The sequence below is a fragment of the Rhinoraja longicauda genome, chromosome 6 (assembly GCF_053455715.1).
Source record: "Rhinoraja longicauda isolate Sanriku21f chromosome 6, sRhiLon1.1, whole genome shotgun sequence".
Classification (NCBI taxonomy): domain Eukaryota; kingdom Metazoa; phylum Chordata; class Chondrichthyes; order Rajiformes; family Arhynchobatidae; genus Rhinoraja; species Rhinoraja longicauda.
In genome coordinates, this window is record NC_135958.1 from 71,226,413 (window position 1) to 71,250,639 (window position 24,227).

General features: G+C 42.7%; 1 protein-coding gene across 1 annotated transcript in view; it reads left to right on the forward strand.

The window, feature by feature from the left end:
- Positions 1–24,227, forward strand: part of LOC144594943 (transmembrane channel-like protein 7) — a 35,981-nt gene that overhangs the window by 4,586 nt on the left and 7,168 nt on the right. Inside the window, exons 3-12 of the mRNA XM_078401884.1 lie at positions 1,525–1,673; positions 2,385–2,546; positions 4,019–4,113; positions 6,408–6,547; positions 7,747–7,894; positions 11,239–11,412; positions 12,663–12,826; positions 19,741–19,864; positions 22,314–22,411; positions 23,713–23,896. Coding sequence (XP_078258010.1) covers positions 1,525–1,673; positions 2,385–2,546; positions 4,019–4,113; positions 6,408–6,547; positions 7,747–7,894; positions 11,239–11,412; positions 12,663–12,826; positions 19,741–19,864; positions 22,314–22,411; positions 23,713–23,896 — 1,438 coding nt within the window. The remainder of the gene's footprint in view (positions 1–1,524; positions 1,674–2,384; positions 2,547–4,018; positions 4,114–6,407; positions 6,548–7,746; positions 7,895–11,238; positions 11,413–12,662; positions 12,827–19,740; positions 19,865–22,313; positions 22,412–23,712; positions 23,897–24,227) is intronic.

The following is a 24,227-nucleotide window of genomic DNA, read 5'->3' on the forward strand; positions in this document are numbered from 1 at the left end:
GTACGTTCTCCTTGTGACCACATGGGTTTTCTCCAGGTGCTCCGTTTTTTTCCCCCCACACTCCAAAGAGCTTGGTTCCCAGTAAATTCCCACTGAGGTCTTTCTTCAGCAGTCCCCTGTTATTGGGGGCGGTGCGAGAGAGATAATAGGATGTGTATTCCAGGAAAATGAGGAAAGTATGATTAGCAGAATGGAACATTCTTCCTGGGGGGGTATAATTGATGAGTCTGGTGATTGAGATGGGGTGTTAGTCAGGAAGATGAATGGTGAAAGAACAGTGGTCTTAAGTTCCATTGTGTTGAGAAGGCAGATGTGATGTGATAGAATTGCTGGGGCACTATTTTTGGGATCAAATGTGTTCCAACACCATATCTCTGGTAATACAATACAATACCATACAATACAATATATCTTTATTGTCATTGTACAGGGGTACAACGAGATTGGGAATGCGCCTCCCATACGATGTAATGATTCGAGTAGTCACCCACTTATAGAGTTGATAATCTGATCCATAAGCCTTACCTATTTAACTTTTGAATACTGTAGATATGGAAATGTGTGCTCCAGATTATTACTTGAACCTGGACCGAAAAAGTGCATCATATCACCAGCTAAACATTTATGCCTAAGATTAATGTACTGAGTAAATAAATGATATGCTTTGGGGAAAATATTGCATGTAAATTATTGCGACCAGAAATTTGATGTGACTGATCAGTTCCATTTAGAAACTCAGTACCCTGGTATCAGAAATCTGGCTGACCAAAGGAACAAATCTTTTCTTCCTGACTTTTGCAGGGAGATAACACCAGTGTTAGTGTCCATTCTGAAAACGGATTCACTTAATTATCAGACTTAAAATATAGCAAGTATGATTTTGTCTGCACAAATGGCATGAATCAAAGATTTGTCCTTCAGCAAACCAATAGTTCAGCTATCCCACACTAATGCCTTTATTTTTGGGCTGCAAATGGTTCATAATAATTGATGGTAGCAAATTTCCTGCAATAATTATGAGCTTCAAAATAAAAAGCTGCCCAGTTATAGGTCTCCTACCAATTTACTGGCAACTGGTCTGACACCTTTAATCTGAACAAAATTATGAGAGCGCACCTGAAATCACCCTGAAAATCTGGCACCTTGACTGGGCGAGGTGCCAGATTTGGCTCAGGTGGCTGATCTCGACCTCATCGGGACTTCTGCGCCGATCAGCGAGTCAAATTTGCCCACTGCGGCCGGGGCTCTGGAACTCCGGCCCGGCCGCAGCCGGCAGATCCGTTCCCATAGCCGACTTCTGAGGACGAATTTGTAGGTCGATATCTCGGCTCCTCGACTGCCGAGGTGGACAGTTCCCATACCATTCGACTCCTCTCAGAGTGACCTCTGTTGGTCCTGAATCCAGAAAGGCTCTGGAATCAAAGATGCCGGAAAATCGTTGGTGGACCTGTACTCTGAAAGGTGAATCAGTAAGCAATAACTTTCATTATTTGTTCAAAACATTGAAATGTTACTTTTCCACAGGAAAAAGAGATACTGTGACCCAGGACATCTCACCAGCTGGGAAGTATGGAAGCAAAGTCGGTGGAAATCACTGAGGAGGCTGCAGGAGGATGTGACACATGCCCTATCCTGGTTGGAACTGTGGAAGAGGTCTCTGAATGAAATAGAAGGTGTGAGTGACTTCTTTATTGTGAGGTTGGGTTCATATCACAGCCAAGATCAATGTGTCAGAAATGTGAAGAATGGCTTTCACAATGTATATTGCTGATGAGGAAATAACTTGGGAAATTAAACATGAAAGCAACTTGGTCTGGATATCCGAACAAATTTGTTAGAGGGGCGGCACGGTGGCGCAGCGGTAGAGTTGCTGCCTTGCAGCTCCAGAGACCCGTGTTTGATGCTGACTGTGCGTGTTGTCTGTACGGAGATTGTACCTTCTCCCTGTGATCGTGTGGGTTTTCTCCAGCTACTCCATTCCCTCCCACACTCTAAGGGCCTACTGGTTTGTAGATTAATTGGCTTTGGTAAATATTATAAATTGTCCCCAGTGTGTGTAGAATAGTGTAAATGTGCATGGATTGCCGGTCGGCGGACTCGGTGGGCCGAAGGACCTGTTTCCGCGCTGCATCTCTAAACGAAACTAAACTAACAAAGATATTGTGAGAGCGGTCAGTGATCTCAATGGACCAGGGTAAAGTAGTTAAAGATAATATCCTGCCCCTAATTTGCTAGAATTACAATGTCGAGCTTGGTTTAACAGTGGATCATTTTCTGCAACAAGTTAACAGATAATTCAGTCACAAATACTACACTGCAACCTGAGATTATTTTGAATGCCACCTTGTATTAATTCAATCTTTCATGATGTGTTTATGGACTAGGTCGCTATGGGACCGGAATCCAGTCGTACTTCACTTTTCTTCGTTTCTTGGTTTTCCTGAATCTTTCTGCATTTCTTTTGGTTAGTGCGTTTGTGCTCCTGCCTTTCATCTATGTAACCAACATGAAACTCGTACAGACAGACACGGAGCGTCTGAAGAACAGTGAGTCCATCATATATACAGTATCTGTGTGCCAAGTTAATACATAATACGCATGATACGGTTTATGTATGTTCATGTTCAATTGCAAAACTGTTCAACTAAGACAGATTCAATTGGTTAATTTTCCTTGCAAAGGTGCAATTATTCACCTCTTCAGCAATAGTTGCAGGGATGAATGCACAAATTGCTGTCAGAATTCAATGATTTTGAGGATTTATACTTTTTCGATTGCCTTCTTTAACAGACACTTGGTCAGCAGTGCCTGAGGTGATGGGGGGCTCCAAATTCATTTAGTATATTGAGAATTTCTTCTATTTTCTTTGTTCATTATTGTTTTTTGTTTCTGATCAAGTTAAACCCTGGTGCAATAATTTATTTTGAAATATCCCTGTGGTTTCCTTTTATTTAGTTTTAATTCAAAAGGGAAACCTTGGCTGACATCAGTCCTTGTCGCGGCTATTTCAATTGCCCGGTTTGGTGGTTAAAAGCTAAGCAAACCTGAAGAAACCAATGGGTTAGTCAGATATTTTGAAAAGGCCCCAAATGGACAGGTACATGGATATGGGCCAAACGCAGGCAGGTGGGACTGGTGTAGATGGGGCATCTTGGTTGGATTGGGCAAGTTGGACCGCATGGCCTGTTTCCATGCTCTGTGACTCAATTCCTCCATGACTCTATGACTCTTTGTTCTTTTGTTCACTCTCTAATCTTTACATTGGAAGTGGTGGGTATTGGATTGAATCCTCTATAACACTGCAAATGTTAATCTTACACCAAGCAACCCCTAATTTACTGCACCATTGCTAATTTTACAATTGACGGTGGATTTGGTCCAGGCAGCACATCATTTACTGTGCATGGTTTGAATACCAGTAACTAAGCAAAAAAATGAATTCTCCACATCTTTAATCACAGGCACCCAGAGATCACCATGCATATTATTTACACTTTAACCATTTCTACACCAGGGTATTATCTGGATTGTTGAAATGCCTAACTTCATAATCCTAGGCTTAAAATACGCAAATTATTTCTCAATCATAGTCATAGAGCACGGAAGGATGCCCTTTGGCTCAACTTGCCAAATGCCGAATAAGCTACCCCATCTACACTATTCCCACCTGCCCGCATTTGGCCCTTTTCCCTCTAAACCTTTCCTATCCATGTACCTGTCCAAATGACCTCTAAATATTGTTATCAGTGCCAAATCCAAGGACGTAAAAGTGGTCCATCCATTACAGGACTCTCACTTCATTTCACTGCAAAACCAACTTCAGGAATGACTTAATTTACATGATAATTTTAACCTGATGTGAAATGTAAATTTATTAAAAAAGACATTGAAGTTCTACTGTTTACATATCTTTAACATGCCCTCATTTTATAATAACCCACATTTAATTATACTGTGATCAAGTTAGCTGCCCAGTAATACTCTGTGCAAATATATCATTAACTATCTGTGTTTCTAGTTTCTGTTTCAGCACCTGAGTGCTTCAAATATGAAGTCTATCCAAAGGGCTTGGTTTCTTTTTATGATAGAATTCTGGATCTGTTCTCTGGGACAGTAAGTTATTTACATTTAAAATCTGATTTGAATGAAACACTCTTGTGATCATGGGTTGTTAACTTGGAGATAGATCGCTGCCAATTTGAGAGTGGTGAATTCATAACCAGCCAGGGTGGTGAGTGTATGGTATCTGTGTGGCTTTTATGAATGTCGCTAAATCTGAACACATGTAAAAGTTTAGCACCGTGCATAAAAAGACTGATGTTGAAGGTCTCCTCCACTGATAATATCACAACATATTCCCAAAACCCACAATATTGCATTTGCCCACAAAAAAATCTGCCTTACAAATTCTGATCAGTAAGTTGTGATCTCATCTAATATTTTTAATTGACTCTTGTAAGAAATCTCTCCAGTGTTTTTGAAAACTGTAGTTCAGTGAAGTAAATCAAGTAAGTGCAGGGAAGATTCACTGGAGTTTAGAAGGATGAGAGGGGATCTTATAGAAACATATAAAATTATAAAAGGACTGGACAAGATAGATGCAGGAAAAATATTCCCAATGTTGGGCGAGTCCAGAACCAGGGGCCACAGTTTTAGAATAAAGGGGAGGCCATTTATAACTGAGGTGAGAAGGAACTTTTTCACCCAGAGAGTTGTGAATTTGTGGAATTCTCTGCCACAGAGGGCAGTGGGGGCCAAATCACTGGATGGGTTTAAAAGAGAGTTAGATAGACCTCTGGGGGCTAGTGGAATCAAGGTATATGGGGAGAAGGCATGCACGGGTTGTTGATTGTGGATGATCAGCCATGATCACAATGAATGGCGGTGCTGGCTCAAAGGGCCGCATGGCCTCCTCCTGCACCTATTTTCTATGTTTCTATGATTTGCAAGCATGTTGTCAGGACTCGAGTGCCTGAGCTACAGGTAGAGGTTGGGCAGGCTAGGACTTTACTCCATAGAGTGCAGGAGGCTGAGGGGTGATTTTATAAGAGGTGTATAAAACCATGAGGGGTACAGATCGCGTGAATGTAAGATAACGTTATGATCTTCCATTCAGCCTTATTGGGACAGTTTAGTAGAGAAGGATGGAAAAGGAGGAGAGAAATGCATGGAGACAAGATGGTTTTTGTAAGTGACCACTTGTAGGCTGAACAATACAAAAGGTAGATGGAAATGAGAAGAGAAGGTGCCTGAGGTGTATGTTTGTTGTTTGTGCCAAGACTCTGTCAAAGAAAATTCAAGCTTAACTATAACTTGCAGTTTAGCTATCGACTGAAATATTTAGGTTATGGCGAGTCTGGAGGCTTGTACTTTGTTAAAGAAGTTTATTGCGGCAGCAATATTCAATTACAAAGGATAACAAACGAGATTACAGACAACCATTAACTCAAACTGTTCACATCGAAGTTCTCTTCCCACTGCCTGGTTTTTGGGCCCCAAAACCACCACCTGACCTAGCTGGCCAACCAGCGGGTTCGACTCTCAGTACCAATCCCTATGGTCGCACCACCATGTGACCTTGCTGGCCAATCCGAGGGTTCGACTCTCAGGACCAATCCCTATGGTCGCTACATGACCCCCCCCCAGAACCCGAGGTACGGAACCTAGCAGGGAGCCGGATTTCGCGACCAGAACGAGTAAGGAGAGGGGCTGCAGGAACCACAGGAGCAGGGGGTCCCGGATCAGGTGGAATTGCAGGAGGACGGCCCCGCCGAGGCGGTTGGCCGACCAGGACAGGGCGGTCCTGATCCAAGTGTGCAGGTTTGAGCCTGGATACAGAGACGAGCTCACTCCTGCCCCCAACATCCAAGGTGAAGGTGGCCGTCCCTTTATGCAACACGCGGAACGATCCTTCATAGACCCTCTGCAATGGGGAACGATGGGCATCTCTACGCAGAAACACAAATTCACAGTCCTTCAAGGCAGGCGGGTCGTGCACCATGGAACACCCGTGACGTGAAGTAGGAACCGGAGCCAGGGAACCCACTCGCGCCCGGAGGGATGCTAAAACCGACGGAACCGAGGGCTGCTGACCAGAGGACTCCGGAAGGAAATCCCCGGGCACTGTGAGTGGCGAGCCATATACCATTTCCGCGGACGAAGTTCTCTTCCCACTGCCTGGTTTTTGGGCCCCAAAACCACCACCTGACCTAGCTGGCCAATCAGCGGGTTCGACTCTCAGGACCAATCCCTATGGTCGCACCACCATGTGACCTTGCTGGCCAATCCGAGGGTTCGACTCTCAGGACCAATCCCTATGGTCGCTACAAGGTACAGTTTGAGAGTGGAAGCAAATCCAAAAAATTAAAGTGTTTCTTTTTAATACTTATTTATTCTTTTTTTTTCAGGGATTCATGGAAGTTTCCTCTATGTTCTATGGATATTATAAATTTGGTGTGTACGAGGGTCTGAGCTACAGCCTCCCCTTGGCTTATCTGCTGACAATGATCTTCTACTTCCTCCTCTGTCTTTGCTGGATTGTAAAGAGGTTTGAATTCCCACCGCCCTTTTCATGGTTTCTCAGTTTAAATTTGTTACCAAACGTGAACACATTGCAAGAAATGAGGCGACATTTGTCATCAGGAAAGCAAACACAAACAGCAATGTGGTGGGATAATTAACTTCATGCCTTTGCTCGGTCTTTACCTGGAAAGTCACAACCCACATTATCATGACAGGACAATTCTTCCTTCAGAATAACCTTTCCAAATAAGAAAATTGGTGAGGAATTGATAATGAAGATGGACAGAAATAAATACTGGAGTAACAGTGGGTCAGGCAGCATCTCTGGAGAAAAGGAATAGGTGACATTTCGGGTCGGAACACTTCTTCAGACTCAATGGAATAGGTGGGGTTTCGGGTCGGAAGAAGGGTTCTGGTCTGAAATGTCACGTAATCCTTTTCTCCAGAGATGCTGCCTGTCCCGTTGATTTACTCCAACATTTTTTGTCTATCTTCAGTATAAACCAACATCTGCAGATCCTTCCGACACATGAGGAATTGATAATGTTTAGTTCCACATTATGGTTTCCTTGAAGTAAATGGACAAACACAGAACTTTGAAACTCAAAGGGATTTTCTAAAAATGAGACAAGAGCAAGGAAATTCTAAGTATTATTTGTAGATAATATACTTATCGCCCATGGTGGTAATCATTAGGATATTAAAAAAATCTCTTTTTTTTAAGATAATATTTTTTTTAAGAGAATAAATTCAATCCTGGAACAGACTAAAGTCTTTTCCAGGATTGAATTTATTCTCTTAAAAAAAGTATTCTAAAGTCATGATTTTATTTAACATATTTTAAAAGCAGCGAAGAGTTACGAAGATGTTGCCAGGACTCATGGGTCTGAGCTATAGGGAGCGGTTGAACAGGCTGGAACTCTATTCCCTGGAGAGAAGGAGGATGAGAGGTGATCTCGTAGAGGGGTACAAAATCATGAGAGGAATAGATTGAAAGATGTGTTATTGTATTCTGCCATGCGTTTCCAGAGGAAACCATTTTTTTTGTCATTACCTTGGCAATAATCACTTTGGAAGAGTAAATAAGAAGCATAGAAGATGCAAAACTGAAAAGGAAAATGTAACATTAATGAACAAAATGCGATGGCGGTCTTGCGGTTAAGCACATGGCACACTGAAAATAAGTGCTCGCTCTCTCTAAACTGGATGGGTTTGTCTTTGCAGGACCATGAATGGGTTTAAGCAAGAAAGTATGCTTGAGAGTAATTACAATAGCAGACAAAGTGCCAAGATCTTCACTCTCTGGGACTTCTGTATAAAGGAAACTTCCATGGCTGAACTCAAGAACCTTTGCATTATGAATGAAATGAAGGTATTGTAATTCCACAAATCACATTTAACATTATTATTGTAGTCATTCAAATGATCACTGTCATGTTGTTCACCTATTAATTTGGAACAAACATAGATCGATCAGCCACGATTGAATGGCGGAGTAGACTCGGCGGGCCGAATGGCCTAATTCTGTTCTTATGACTTATGAACTTATGGACATATATTGCTCCTAAACTAGGCTCTTTATATTTGAAATTAGACACAAAGTGCTGGAGTAACTCAACGGGGCAGGCAGCATCTCTGGAGAATTAGGAAGGGTGACATTTAGGCTCGGAACCCTTCTTCAGACCTTATTTGATTTCCATTGATTTTGTAGCCGAGCATAATATAGTAATTGATCTCTAAATAGGAAACTGGTGAAAATTGTCAGAGTTTGAGTGGTCGATGGTTGGAACAAAGACCAGAGATTAGACTAGATGTTGTGAGACAGGATTGAAGAGAAGGGAATTGTGAAGCCAGAAGAAGGAATGTAGGAGGAAGGGGCAGGGGAGGAGAGAAATAGTTTCATGTCCGGGCGTGGGGGGGGGGGGGGGGGTTGGGTGGGACAGCGGAGGGGAGGGGGGGGGGGGGTGGAGAAGAAATGGGGGATGTAGGGGAGAAAAGGGAGAGAGAGGGGGGAGTTGTTAGGTACCTAAAACTGGAGAATGCAGTGGTCAAATTACCCTCAGATACCCTTTAAAGCTCCTTCAGTCCAAAAAGATTCGGACTATTTACCCTGTTGATTTTTCTTATAACGTTATATACCTCCATCAGGTCATCTCTCGGAGATTGAGTTGGTTGGGCTTGTTTTCTCTTTGTTTCAGGGAAAGAAAGCCCAACCAAACAAATCTCTTCCTGCACCTGAAGTCCTCCAAGTCGAGGCTCTTCCGGTTTTTATCTCCTCTGCACACTTTCCATTGCACTGCATCTTTCCGAAAGTTATAACATTCAGTTGAAAAGAGTTATGTGACAAACTTTATTCACTGGTTTGGTCAGAATAAAATCAGCAAATGTTTATACTATAATTTGTGGTTTTCCTCTGCTTCTAATTAACAAAGTTATAAAATCATAGAGTTATACAGCCAGGAAATGAGCCCTTTGGCCCTACTCATCCATACTGACCAAGATGTTTATCTGAAAGATAAACACAAAAAGCTGTAGTAATTCAGCGGGACAGGAAGCATATCTGGAGATGTGGGTTGAGTGACGTTTCGGGTCGAGACCCTTCTTCAGTCTATGTTTACTTCAACATCTATGTTTGTTCTTGACCCGATATGTCACCTAACCCATTCCTTCTCTCCAGAGATGCTGCCTGACCCGCTGAGTTACTCCAGCTTTTTGTGTCTATCTTCGATTTAAACCATCAATGCAGTTCTTTCTTACACAAGATGTCTATCTGTCCTAGTCCCATCTGCTTGCATTTGGCCCATATTCTTTGAGAACATTTTTATCCGTATACGTGTTCAAATGTCTTGCAAACATTGGAATTGTACCCACCGCTGCACCTTCTTTAGCAGCTTGTTCCCTATGCCCACCATCCTCTGCGTAAAAATCTTGCCAGTCAGACCAAATCTTTTCCTTCTCACCAAGGACATCAACGGTTAAAGCAAGGCATCCCAACTCCTGTACTCAATTGCTTGACTGATGAAGGCAAGCATGCCAAATGCCTTCTTCTGCACTCTGTGTAGCCAATGGCCTGTGTTGCCAGTGGCGTATGAAGTGTGCGTGTGTTGTTCTGAAGGACATAGAAATGACCAGTAAACAAAACTATTTCTGCTTAAACATTGTTGGATTTAAACATTTAAATGTGCTTCAGTTTGCACAACTGAAGGTTGATAATTTTGCAGCACTTTTATAAGACAACGTTGTTTACAACTGTGACTTTTTTATGAATTTAGTCATAAATTACAAAAATGGCAAACCATGTCGTAAATAATTCCTGGTATTGGTAAAGACACGAATAAGTGTTTAGATGGCCACCATAATAATTTTTTTATAGCTTGGGCCATCTCATGTTGATGGGAAGCTTAGATTAGTCAGGGTTGTTGCCAGTAAAATAATTTCAGCATATTGAGTAACCGATGGTATTTATTGTGGCCTTTAATGCTCAATGTCAATGAGTTGCTTGCTGCTGTGATGCACCTCTTAGAAATAAGACAGCACATTGAGAGGTCCATTCAGCCCATAATTCCCATTCCACTTATTGGTCCCGTTCTCCTCTATTGTAAGGAGAATGTCCTCAGATTCACTTGAGGTCCATCATGAATGAATGAATGAATGAATGAATGAATGAATGAATGTTTATTGGCCAAGTATGCATATACAAGGAATGTGCCTTGGTGCTCCGCTCACAAATGACAACACAAACATACAGTTAACAATTAAGAATAAAGCATAAACACATCAAAACAATAAGGATACATCATTACGGTCTAAACATGTGGGTGGAAATAAACCAGAGCAAAAAAAGAGACTGCAGACTTTGGTTATTGAGTAGAACTATCACTCGTGGAAAAAAGTTGTTTTTATGTTTGGCTGTGGCTGCTTTGACAGTCCGGAGTCGCCTTCCAGAGGGAAGTGCTTCGAAGAGTTTGTGGCCAGGGTGAGAGGGGTCAGAGATGATCTTGCCTGCTCGCTTCCTGGCCCTTGCAGTGTACAGTTCGTCAATGGGGGGGAAGGTTGCAGCCAACATCACTCCAGTGAAGCTCCTTGCACCCTCTTTAAAGCCTTGGCATCGTTTATAAACTGTGAATTCAAGAACTGTAGCCAAACCAGTGATTTACAAAGATAGACACAAAATGTTGGAGTAACTCAGCGGGACAGGCAGCACCTATGGAGAGAAGGAATGGGTGACGTTTCAGACTGAAGAAGGGCCTTGACCCGAAACATCACCCATTCCTTCTCTCCGGAGATGCTGCCTATCCGCTGAGTTACTCCAGCACTTTGTGTCTATCTTTGATTTAAACCAGCATCTACAGTTCTTTCCTACACAGTGATTTATAAACTTGTTTTCAAACAAGTCATCCACTAATGCTTTAATAAGCCAATGTTTCCCAAATGAGAATTTTATAACAGCCAAATTGCAACCAGAAATGTGAGCTATAGGCTCAAATATAGTTAAAAGACTGTTAAGTACAGTCACGTTCAGTTAAGCAGTCAGCAATTGTCTTGTTTCTAATTACGTTGTCTCAAAATAAAGCAGATTTAAATTCAAATTAACCTTCGAAACTCGATTCTAAAGTGACATTTTAAGATGGTTTTAAACTGGGGATTAAATTTTCAATGTTCAGGTCTGAGCAGTTAAGTGAGTGTAATGCCTTGTGTTTTTTTTGTTTTAAATAGACTGACTTAGCGGAGCAAATGTACAGGAAGAGAAAAGTAGAACGAACTGCCAGGGAGAGAGCATTCCTTTACCTCATCCGCTTTTTGCTCAATTTGTTCATCATAATGGTATTGACTGGAGCGTTCTTTGCCATCTATCGAGCAACAAAATTCTCTCAACATTTCCAGAGGAAGGTGAGCGCATAGAGACCAATTGATAAATTTCAGGAGCATTGAATAAATATGTTACAAGCAGCAACGTTCCAGGGTCCCAGCTTCAGCGTTGAGCTTGGGTGCTGTCAAGAGTCAGGAGTGTGAAATCGCCATATGTCCTGGGTACAGAACAATGAAATCCTTGTGCAGGAAGGAACTGCAGATGCTGGTCTAAACTGAAGATAGACACAAAAAGCTGGAGTAACTCAGCGGGTCCGGCAGCATCTCTGGAGAAACGGAATAGGTGACGTTTCGGGTCGTTTCCCTCTCCCCTGACCCTCAGTCTGAAGAAGGGTCTCGACCCGAAAGGTCACCTATTCCTTTTCCACAGAGATGTCATTTGACCCACAGAGTTACTCCAGCTTTTTGTGTCTATCTTCAGTTTAAACCAGCATCTGCAGTTCCTTCCTGCACAAGGATTTCATTTTTCTGAATGAAATGAAATTGTTCATTGTTCTGAACAATGAAATTCTTACTTGCTGTAGTTTTGCAGGTACATTAAATGCAACAACACAACAAATAAATATACAGCAAACAATAATACAATACAATTATTTGTGGGCAGCACAGTAGCGCAGCTGTTAGAGCCGCTGCCTCGCAGCACCAGAGACCCGGGTCCGATCCTGATCAGGGGTGCTGTCTGTGCGGAGTTTGCACGTTCTACCTGTGTCCCCATGGGTTTAAACCGAGTCCTCCAGTTTCCTCCCACATCCCAAAAACGTCATGCAGGTTAATAGGTTAATCGGCCTCTGCAAATTGCCCTGAGTGGATGCAAACCTGGGATAACTTAGAACTAGAGCGAATGGATGATCGATGTGAACTCGGTGGGCAGAAGGGCCTGTTTTCATGCTGTCGCTTTCAATCAATCAGTTCAGAAAATCGAGAATGCCATGAGTAATATTGGAATTCTGAATCAAAGTGACTCCATATAAAGACTCGTAGGAAAATAACTGCAGATGCTGGTACAAATCGAAGGTATCACAAAGTGCTGGAGTAACTCAGCAGGTCGGGCAGGAGAGTTTTGGGTCGAGACCCTTCTTCAGTCTGAAGAAGGGTCTCGACCTGAAACGTCACCCATTCCTTCTCTCCTGAGATGCTGCCTGACTCATATAAAAATTTGATATGAGAGTCTAAGGCATGGATAATTGATACCACATCCAAAAGACACGACTAGGAATCTGATGGCTGAAAATGTATTTTTATATTTATTAAATAATCTATCTTCTTCCTAGGAGAGAAGCACCCAGGGATATGCATTCGTTATTGAATTCTTCATGGAATATCTTCCACCCATTATCCTCACTGCCACCAATATTCTTCTGCCATATTTATTTTGGATAATTATCCGATATGAAGAGTACCCGCCAAGCACCGAAATCAATTTGATGTTAATCAGGTAAAACTTCTAACTGTGTAAGAAGGAACAGCAGATGCTGGCAACCTGATCTCCCGGTTGCTAAACATTTTAACTCCCCCTTCCATTCCTATAGTGGCCTTTGTGTCCTGGGGCTCCTCCACTGTCAGAGTGAGGCTCAGTGGAAATTGGGAGGAACAGCACCTCATATTCCGCTTGGGCACTTTACACCCCAGCAGTATGAATATTGACTTCTCTAACTTCAAGTAACCTTTGCTTTCCCTCTCTCTGTATCCCCCTTCCTAGTTCTCCGACCAGTCTGACTGTCCCCCTGATTAAATTCTATCTCTGTTTGCTTCGTTGTAATCGTCTCCTAGCTAACAATGATATATTCTCCATTTTCCTTGATTTACATCTCCTTTGATGTCTCGTTTTCACACCTTACACTTCCTTATCCCTGTGTCTCCCTCTCCCCTGACTCAGTCTGAAGAAGGGTCTTGACCCGAAACACCACCCATTCCTTCCATCCAGAGATGCTGCCTGTCCCACTGAGTTACTCCAGCATTTTGAGTAAAACTTTAAACTTTTTTCTCTACACTCCTACTTGCTTAAATATGGAAATTTATCAAAGCTGTGACTGTTGATAGTCTGAGATTGGCAGAATCTGAGGAGTTATTGAAAATGTAATGTGGACCATAGACAGGGCTGTACAGTGGCTCTTGGTTCTTGGTGCTCCAAAATATTCCAAATGGAATTTAAACTGGAGGTGACACAGCTGGTGGATCTGCTGCCTCACTGCGGCAGAGACTCGGGTTCAAGTCTGACCTTGGATGCTGTTAGTGTGGAGTTAGCACGTTCTCCATGTTTCCTTTGGGTGCTCCGGTTTCCTCTCACATCCCGAAGACGTGCGGGTTTGTAGGTTAATTGGCCTCAGCAAATTTCCCCTAGTGTGCAGGGAGTGGATACAAAAGTGGAATAACATACAACTAGTGTGCTCGGATGATTGATGGTCGGCGTGAACTCGATGGGCCGAAGGGCCTGTTTCCAAGCTGTATCTTTCAAGTGGAGAGCATCCTATTGGAATGCATTGCAACTTGGCTTGGCAACTGTCGTACCCAAGACTGCAGGAAATTGTAGAGATTTGTGGATGCATTGAACTAGTTTAATCCCCCCCTCCGTCCAATCTTCAGGCTTCCTTGGGAAAACAGCCAGCAAAATCATGGACTGCTTCCCTCTGTGGTCATTCCCTCTTCTCCCTTCTTCCATCAGGCAGAAGATACAACTACTTAAAAACACATACCACCAGATTCAGGAATAGCGCCTTGCCCGCTGTTATCTGATTACTGCTTGGACCTCTTGTAAAACTTAAGGGCCTGTCCCACTTAGCCGATTTCTTTTAGGCGACTGCCGGCGACTGTCAAAGTCATAGCAGATCGCCGAAATTTTCTTTTACCTGACGACAATGACCACGACAATGCCGAGTCAGGTCGAGATTACAGCGTCTTCAGAAACATTGCGAAAATTCCCACGCTGTCAATGTTTCTCCGGTGTCCTAATTTTCGCTGAAATCACTGACAAGTCGGTAAGTACCTGAGAGTTTTGAAATATAACATCTTGCCCTGGTTACTTGAAAACCAAGCTTCAGGTAACAAGGCATAAACTGGATTGACTTCCAGTTTACTAATAGCAGTATTAAGAAATGTAATTTTAAAAATGGTTAAATGGATGTTTGTGAAAAGTGTGTGGACACTCTTTGAAAATGTACGGGAGATGCATATCTGGTTTCTGGGTTGCATATCTGGATTGGGAGCCTACTTTAAATGTAATGGCTGATGGCCATAAACATCGCGAAAGTTTCCACGTTTACCTAACCGTCAAACTGTCGCCTCCAATCTACCTGTCAAATGGCCTGACGGTAAATAAATTGGTTAAACACAAGTATTTTATGGTATCTTGAAATGACTTTACTTATTTTAATATTATGTGCTTCTAAATGCATCTAAGAGAACCTAGCAAACCTGGGGACAGCATGCAACAGCGCCCGCAATAAGCAACGATACCTGGCGACAAGCCAGCTGTCGCCGAGAAATTTCACTCTGGTTGATTTCTCAGCAGCGCTGAGATCCATTACGATTCTTGGAAGACTCCTCACGATCATGCCCGTGACACCCCGGCGAACTGATGGCGACAGCCTAGTCGCCGGCAGTCGCCTTAAACTCGCCTATAATGGGACAGGCCCTTTAGGGTGTAGTCTCCATCCCCCAACCTACCTCATTGTGGTCTTTGCCCTTTTTTTGTATCAGCATTTTCTCTGCAACACTATATTCGGCACTCTGTTTATTGTCTTTTTGCACCACTTGTTGGAATTGTATATGGTTTGATTATATTCATGTATGGTATCACAAAATGCTGGAGTAACTCGGCAGGTCTGGCAGCATCTAGGAGAGAGGGAATAGGTGACATTTCGGGTCGAGACCCTTCTTCAGACTGATGTCAGGGCGGCGGGACAAAGGAAGGATATAGGTGGAGATAGGAAGACAGAAGGAGAACTGGGAAGGGGGAGGGGAAGAGAGGGACAGAGGAACTATCTAAAGTTGGAGAAGTCAATGTTCATACCACTGGGCTGCAAGCTGCCCAAGTGAAATATGAGGTGCTGTTTCTCCAATTTCCGGTGGGCCTCACTTTGGCACTGGAGGAGGCCCATGACAGAAAGGTCAGACTGGGAGTGGGAGGGGGAGTTGAAGTGCTCAGCCACGGGGAGATCTGGTTGGTTAAGGCGGACTGAGCGAAGGTGATCTGTTTGGATAGCACATACCATCTTTCACTGTATCTTGACACATGTGGCAATAATACACCAATACATACATTGAAAAATGGCACATGGAACGTTTTTGCACTCTAAGTGCTGCACTGATGTGCTTGCTTGGCTTTTTTTCATTTGACAGAAAGAGAAACTATCACCAACAAAATATGGGCAGCACAGTGGCGCAGCTGGTAGAGTCACTGCCTCACAGGACCAGAGACCAGGTTCAATCCTGACTGCGGGTGCTATCTTTATGGTGTTTGCTGCCTCACAGTGCCAGAGACCCCGGTTCAATTATGACCTTGGATACTGTTTGTGCTGAGTTTGCACTTTCTCCATGTGACTGCATGGGTTTCCTCCAGGTGCTCCAATTTCCTCCCACATTCCAAAGACGTGCAGGTCTATAGGTTAATTGGCCCCCTGTCAATTGCCCCTGTGTAAAGAAAGTAGGATAACATAAAACTAATGTGAATGGGTGATCAATGGTCGGCATGGACTAGCTGGGAGGAAGGGCCTGTTTCAATGCTGTATCTCTAAACTAGGTTTCAAGGTCAATTTATTGTCACATGTACCAACTAAGGTACAGTGATATTTGAGTTACCATACAGCCATACTAAGTAAAAAGCAACAAGACACACAACCACACAAAATAAAATGTAACATAAACATCCACCACAGCAGATTCCACATTCCTCACTGTGATGGAAGGTAATAAAGTTCAATCTGCTTCCTCTTTGTTCGCCCGCAGTCGGGAATGTTGAACAAACCGCAGTCGGGGAGATCAAAGTCTCCGCAGTAGACGGTCCGAAGCCCTCGTGTCGGGACGGTTGAAACTCTTCTCCGCCGCTTGGAGCTCCTGAGTCAGCCTCTTCGTACCAGAGACCGTGGGCTTCACGATGTTAAAGTCCATATGCCCCGTGGTTGGAGCTCTCCAAAGTCGATCCCCGGCAAAGGGATCGCAAGCTCCGCGATGCTAACGTCCGCGCCGACCCCGCGGCCTGAAGCGGCGGGCCAGTGTCCAGGAAAGGCGGCCGCCAACTCCACGATGTTAGGCCACAGTGGAGGCGGAGATATGATAGGAAATAAATCGCATCTCCATCGAGATAAGTGATTGAAACGAAGTTTACCACAGCCCCCCCCCCACATAAAACAAACGAAGGAACACTAAAACATACTTTTAACACACACTAAAAATAGCAAAAAAGAAGACAAGACAGACAGACTGTTGGCGAGGCAGCCATTGCTGGTGGCGCCACCTGGTGATCAAACTAAATAAACTAAACTAAAAAAAATATGTGGAATAGAAATGTATTCCAGAATACTTGTGGTTTACAGAATGAAAGGCTTTATGAACTGGTTTCTCGATACGTTTTGTTACTCTTGGTTGAGTAACAATAAAGTCGGTCCTGGTTGAGTAACACTTCAGTCTTTCTTGGTTGAATAACACTTCAGTCGGTCCTGTTGAGTGAAGAGGAGTTGGTCTGAAATCGGGTGGAAGGCTGGAGAGATTGAACGACACAAATGGTGGTGGTGCTGGATGTAAGATGGGATAGTGTTTCATGAATGACAAAAGGCCAATCTGCAAAAGAATCCAAGAGGAGAAAACAAATAAATGTAGAAACTGCCACTGTGAGGAAAACATCAGCTGATCTGACATTCTTAAAGTCTGAAAGGCTGTAATATCCCAAATTGGACGATGAAATGTTGTTCCACAAACTTTTGAAGAAACATTATTAGAGGACAAAGATGGAGAGGAGAGAATGAGAGTAAAGGGGAGAATTAAAGTAAGGTGACTTTGAGGCTTTGCTTGTAAATCGAAGGAAAGTGTTTTGCAAACTGTGTTTGGTTTCCTGGATGTATCGCAGTGGCACAAATGTCAATTGCAGTGATAAAATTGGCAAGTACATAGCTCCCTCTCCTGGAATGAATATGTGTGGTCCTGGATTGCAGGAAATGTTAAGATGCAGGGCCAAGTCTTGCAAATGCTCTTTACTATCTTGCACTTCATAATGGTTGGCATGTGAGGAAATTCCATACAACATCGAAACCACTTCCACAACATGTCCTTGCAGTAATTTAACCCAGCAACATCGTGTTCTTGGAAGTATCGGAGATGGAACTGGCAAACTCGTGTTGAATCATTTCAAGCTTTGTTCGGCGGTCTTTTATTTCATGAACTGGTGATAAACTGAATATAATTTTTTTAAGCACGATTTCTTTGTTAATTTTTGTCGGTTTTTTTCTACCTGTCATAAAGCCACATTAGAAGATGAAAATTGTCACACATGCCATTTCCAAGCATGAAATGTTAAAACAAAACACGTAAAGATCTTTTGGGGATAGGTCATCAATTTGCAACATAATAACAGCATCTCTCAATTAAAGCACAATGACAGCATTAATATTGAACCGATAGTTTAACTCCGTTACCCAGCCACAGAGTATTCTACTCAGCAGGACAAAGAAAAGAAGAAAAAAAGTATTACTTGCAAGGCTTTGCCTATTTTCCATTTTCTCCCCCTCAGTCACTCAGACACTCAGTCTGAGGCTCTATTAGGTGCTGGTCAGGCCGCTTTTGGAGTACTGTGAGCGAATTTGGGCCCCATTTCTAAGGAAGGATGTGCTGTCTCTGGAGAGGGGTTTACAAGAATGATTCCAGGAATGAGTGGGTTAGCATATGATGAGTGTTTCACAGCACTGCGCGTCTACTCGCTAGTGTTCAGAAGGTTGAGGGGGGGACCTCATTGAAACCTACTAATGAAAGGCATAGAGTGGATGTGGAAAGGATGTTCCACTGGTGGGAGAGCCTAGGACCAGAGGTCAAGGCTCAGTATTTTAGGGCGCTCTTTTAGAAAGGAGGTGAGGAGGAACTTCTTTATTCAGAGGGTAGACATAAAAAGCTGGAGTAACTCAGCTGGACAAGCAGCATCTCTGGAGAGAATGAATGGGTGACGTTTCGGGTTGAGTGCCTTCTTCAGACAGGTTAGGGATAAGGGAAACGAGAGATATAGACGATGATGTGGAGTGATAAAGAACAATGAATAAAAGATATGCAAAAATGTAGCGATGATAAAGGAAACGGGCCATTGTTAGCTGTTTGTAGGGTGAAAACGAGAAGCTAGTGCAACTTGGGTGGGGGAGGGATAGAGAGAGAGGGAATGCCAGGGCTAGCTGAAGTGAGAGAAATCAGAGGGTAGTTGATCTGATTGCCACAGAGGACAGTGGAGGCCAAGTCAGTGGATATATTTAAGGCAGAGATACCCATTCTTATCAAGAATTTGTCTACCAAGGGTTATGGGGAGAAGGCAGGAAAATGGGATTAGGAGGCAGAGATCAGCCATGATTGAATCAATGGGCCGAATGGCCTAATTCTACTCCTATAACTTGTGTGTCTGAAGAAGGATTCCAACACTCGCCAGGACACGAGGTCCTGAGCTAGTGGGAGACCTTCAACAGGCAAACACCTTTTCCCTTGTAGTACAGGAGGCTAAGGGTGATATTATTGAGGAGTATAAAATCGTTGGGGATATTGACAGGGTGAATACTTTTACCCAGGGGTGGGGAATTGGTTTAAGGCGAGAGGGGAAAGATTTAATAGGAACTTGAGGAGCAATGTTTTCACTCAGAGAGTGTTGGATATATGGAAAGAGCTGCCAGTGAAGGGAGTTGAGGCAGGTACAATAGCAACATTTAAAAGACCTTGGACAGATACTGGAGAGGAAATGTTCAGGTGGATGTGGACCAAACGAGGGCAAATGGGACTAGCTGAGATGGGGCATTTTGGTCAGCAGGGATAAATTGGATTGAAAGGCCTGTTTGCGTGCTGAATTACTCAATGACCCCAAATGTGCTATCCAATCCCTCCACAGCTCCAAAGACATACAGGTTTGTAGGTTAATTGGTATAATTGTAAATGCTCCCTAGTGTGTAGGATAGTGTTAGTGTGCGGGGATTGCTGGTTGGCGTGGACTTGGTGGCCTGTTTATGCGCTGTATCTCTGAGCTAAACTAAACTAAAACTAAACTGAGCTGCTGCCTGTCCTGTTGAGTTCTTCCAGCAATTTGGGTTTTCCAAAACAAACAGATGCCTTCCATAAAGGGAATGAGTGATTCTGTCATGTCTTATTCTAGTGTCTTATTCTTTTCCCATTCAGGTGTACATTTCTAAGGCTGACCAATCTGACCATGTTGGTGTTCTCCCTGTGGCAGCAGGTCACATGTTTCGACGGGCAAAGTAAAGAAGATTGCGAAACCTGTGGTTACAACATACATTACCAGGTGAATCAGGCGGCACTGTAGTGGGTTGTTAGAGACCTGGCTCATAGAATGAAAGGCCCCTGGCCAAAGCTGTAAGCTGGTGGGTTACAGGTCTGGTTGTGCACTAACACAGAGAGTCCTCTTTACTCCTCTGAATCTGATTTAATTGATGGGGCTATGGGCAGAGAGTAAACGTTCAAACCCTGGGTCACTCTTAGAGGGCACGGTGGAAACCAAAGGTTCTTTACCACTGAACCAGGAACATAAGGTATAACTTGCATTGATATATCATCGTGGCACATCCACAAGAAGCGCCAAAGTGCTTTGCAACCAGTGATACATTTTGGAAATGCAATTAGTCTTGGTATGCAAACCTATTATCCTGTGAGGGTGAGGCAGGTACTATAATAGCATTTAAAAGACACCTGGGGGAGGCAAAGTGGCACTGCGGTACAGTTGCTGCCCTACAGCACCAGAGATCCAAGTCTGATCCTGACTATGGGTGCTGTATGTACAGAATTTGAACAGTCACCCTGTGACCACGTGAGTTTTCTCTGGGTGCCCCGGCTTCCTCCCAAACTCCAAAAGACGTATAGGTTTGTAGGTTAATTGGCTCCAGTGAGTTGTAAAATTGTCCCTAGTATGTAGGAAAGTGTGAGTGTTTGGGGTGGTCGCTGGTTGATGCGGACTCTGTGGGCCTGTTTTGGGCTGTATCTCCAAAGTCTAAAAATCTAAAGACAGGGTAGGAAAGGGTTATGGGCCAAATGTGGGCAAATAGAATTAGCTTGGATGGGGCATCTAGGTCAGCATGGACAAGTTGGGCTGAAGGGTCTGTGTCCATGCTGTATGACCCTGTGATAGAGGTGAATAAATGTTAATCTGTTTCTTAGTGGCATTCCTCTAATGAGGGTGTTGGCTGTGACACTCTGATAATTCTCACTTGTTCTTTAAATCGTGTATTTTATTATTCATTAATCCTCTCTGAAATATGAAGGCCTACCTGAACGACATAAGTTCCAAGAATTCTGCTCCTTTCATTTTGCACTGGTGCATCAGTCTAGATTATGCGTTAATCAATCGACTAAATTAGTGGCATGACCACTTTCGACCTAAGCAATCTGTAATTTTAAGTTGAGACAGTGGAAATGTACCAAATTATGATCACCAAGGATATAAACAAAGTCCCATTTTGTTGTTAGTCTCTTTTGACACAGCCTCACATTATCTCTCTTCCTCCAATCATCACAAAACTAATTGAGAACACACACACACTTGCATGGTTTATGTAGCTGTTCAAAGCAACCCTCCAGAGTTGAATTCCTGTACATGGCCCCATGAATAGTTACATCTCTGGTGAGATGCTCTGAATTATAAAATGCCAGCGTACGAATGAAATTATTCCTGAGGAGCCAAGCACTATTTCAGTTTGAGCATTTCAAGTGCTATATTAGGGGTTAAACTTCCGTGACTTAAGAAAACACAAAATGTCAGCGGGTCAGCAAGCTTCACTGGAGGATATGAGATGCTGCTTGACCCATTGAGTTACTCCAGCACTTTGAGTTTGCTGGGTAAACCAGGATCTGCAGTCCCTTGTGCCTCCACTTTAGTTATCTAAAGCCAGACACTGTTTCATCTCTAGTCGGGATTTATTATTCATTATTATACCCGGCAAATTGTTTGGAAGCAAAGGATTGAAAAACAAATGTTTTTAAAGCATCTAAGACACCACATAATCAGATGGGACTTGCTAAGATGGGGCATTTGGTCCACATGGATATGATGGGCTGAAAGGTCTGTTTCTGTGTTGTATGACTCTATGATAGACATGAATAATGGTTAAGTAACTCAGCAGGACAGGCAGCATTTCTGGAGAGAAGGAATGGGTGATGTTTCGGGTCGAGACCCTTCTTCAGGGAATTGGGAAGCGGACACCCCCCCTTTCTTCCCAGTTCTCTGACCGGTCTTGCTGTCTCCGACTACATTTTATCTCTGTTTGCTTTGTTGTTACCTTCTCCCAACTAACAATGATCTATTCTACATTTGCCTTGATCTCCATTCCCTTTGTCCTGTTTTCACACCGTACACTTCCTTATCTATGTACCGCCCGCTCCCCTGGCATCAGTCTGAAGAAGTGTCTCGACGCGAAACGTCACCCATTCCTTCTCACCAGAGATGCTGCCTGTCCCGCTGAGTTACTCCAGTGTTTTGCAGTTTCTTCCGACACATGAATAATGGTTCATCTGCTTCCTGGTGGCATTCCTGAAGGGGAGGTTGTTGGCAAGGACACTCTGATAACTCCAATTTGTTCTTTAAAATACGTCTTTGGCTGCTTTATCCTCTTGAAATGGGAAGGCATTTCTGAATGACGTTAGCTGGAATCCCCCTGCTGTACAATCTCAGCACCAAGCCGATATTCATCAGGCAGTGCGCTGTACAGGTTCACTGAGAGCATTTATGTTTGATCCTCTAGTGTTGGGAAACGAGAATTGGACAAGAAATGTACAAGCTGTTCTTGTTCGATTTCATCGCGGACATCAGTGTTCCGTTTTGTGTGGAACTTCCAAAAAAGTAAGTAATCTTTAAAAATAAATCTCATCTGCTCTTGAACTTAGATTAGGGGGCTTGACATGTATCAGAATTAAAAGAGAACCTTGACAAGGCAATATATTACTTTTACTGAATAACACGGTACTAGCACCGATTAACAAAGTTAAAATCATTATTAAAGTATCTTAAAAAGTGAAAAATATTTATTTTTACGGAATTTTGCAGAAATTGTAACATTCTATGATTTCATATATTATATAAAGCAAAGATAGACACAAAAAACTGAAGTAACTCAGCAGGTCTCTGAAGAAAAGGAATAGGTGACGTTTCAATAGACAATAGGTGCAGAAGTAGGCCATTCGGCCCTTCGACCCAGTTTCGGGTCGAGACCCTTCTTTAGACCCTTCCTACACATATTATATAAAGCAGTTTGATATTCCACTGTAAGTTTAGGATGAATCGTTGGAAGGGTGAAAACCCAACCAACCCCTAATCAACATTTCTGAAAAAGGGTCTTGACCTAAAACATCACCTATCCATGTTCCCTCGAGATGCTGCCTGACCTTTTTTTGTAAACCAGCATCTGCAGTTCCTTGCTTCTACAACCTAACAATGCTGCCTGACCCACTGAGTTACTTCAACACTGTGTCCTTTTTTAGTAAACCTGCATCTGCAGTTTCTTGTCTCCTCAATCTAACTAAGCTGAAGGTTTGAGATGAATTATTAGAAAGTTATGACCATGAAATGAAGTGAAAGGTGGCATTAAAATACCAGTCTGATGATTTATTTTGGCTAAATGCAGTAGAGATATGAAACAGCTGTGAAAAATGTGAAGCCAGAGGGTATAGGTTTAAGGTGAGAGGGGACAAATTTAATAGGAATCTGAAGGGTATTTTCTTCATACAGAGGGTGGAATATATTTTGAATGAGCTGCCAGAGGAGGTAATTGAGGCAGGTACAAAAACAACATTTAAAATAATTTTTTGGTACATGGATAGGAATGGTTTAGAGAGATATGGGCCAAAAGTGAGAAATTGGACTAGCTTAGATGGGGCATCTTGGCTAGAATGGATTTTAAAGCTTATTTGAAATGAGAGTTAAATGGTCCTATTTTAAAAAATACATTCTGGCATATCTTTGGATGCATTCAAAATGAATTCCATCTACAATTTACATCTCTTCAGTTCAAATACATATCCTTGTCGGTTATATTTTATTATTAATGTGTTGCATGTGAATTTGATCACCCACCTAGATAAGAAATGAATGGACAGTCGTTGTGCATGAGAATATACTTGTTCAGTATTTTTTTCTATGTTTAGACTCCTGATGGAACATGCCACCTTTCAGTTACCGAAGATATTGCAAAAGCAGCAATTCCTCATTCCTGAAAATGTTTTGAATATCGTGAATGGACAAACTGTAGTCTGGATTGGAATGTTTTACTCTCCATTGCTGCCACTTCTCAATACCATCAAATACATAATCACCTTCTACGTGAAAAAGGTAAATGAAAGAAAAACCTTGGGTTTAAAGAAAATCACCAGTGATTGCGTACATTGGCGCTCATTTTAATCTTCCGCCCGTGAAAGTGACTTTATGGAAATTCTAATGAATGAAAACTTTCTGCTTCACAATAAACAATTTTCTGAAAAGCTGTATACGACGGCACAATATTTTGCACTTTACATCCCATCTAGGAGTTCATGCACAAAGACAAAATCATATCAAGCTTGCATGTTTGAGACCCTACAAAGCAAGTTCTAATTAAGGCTCCAAATGGAAATAGGAATGCATTTGAGAAATTTCTATAAAGAACTTATCAAAATAATGGAAG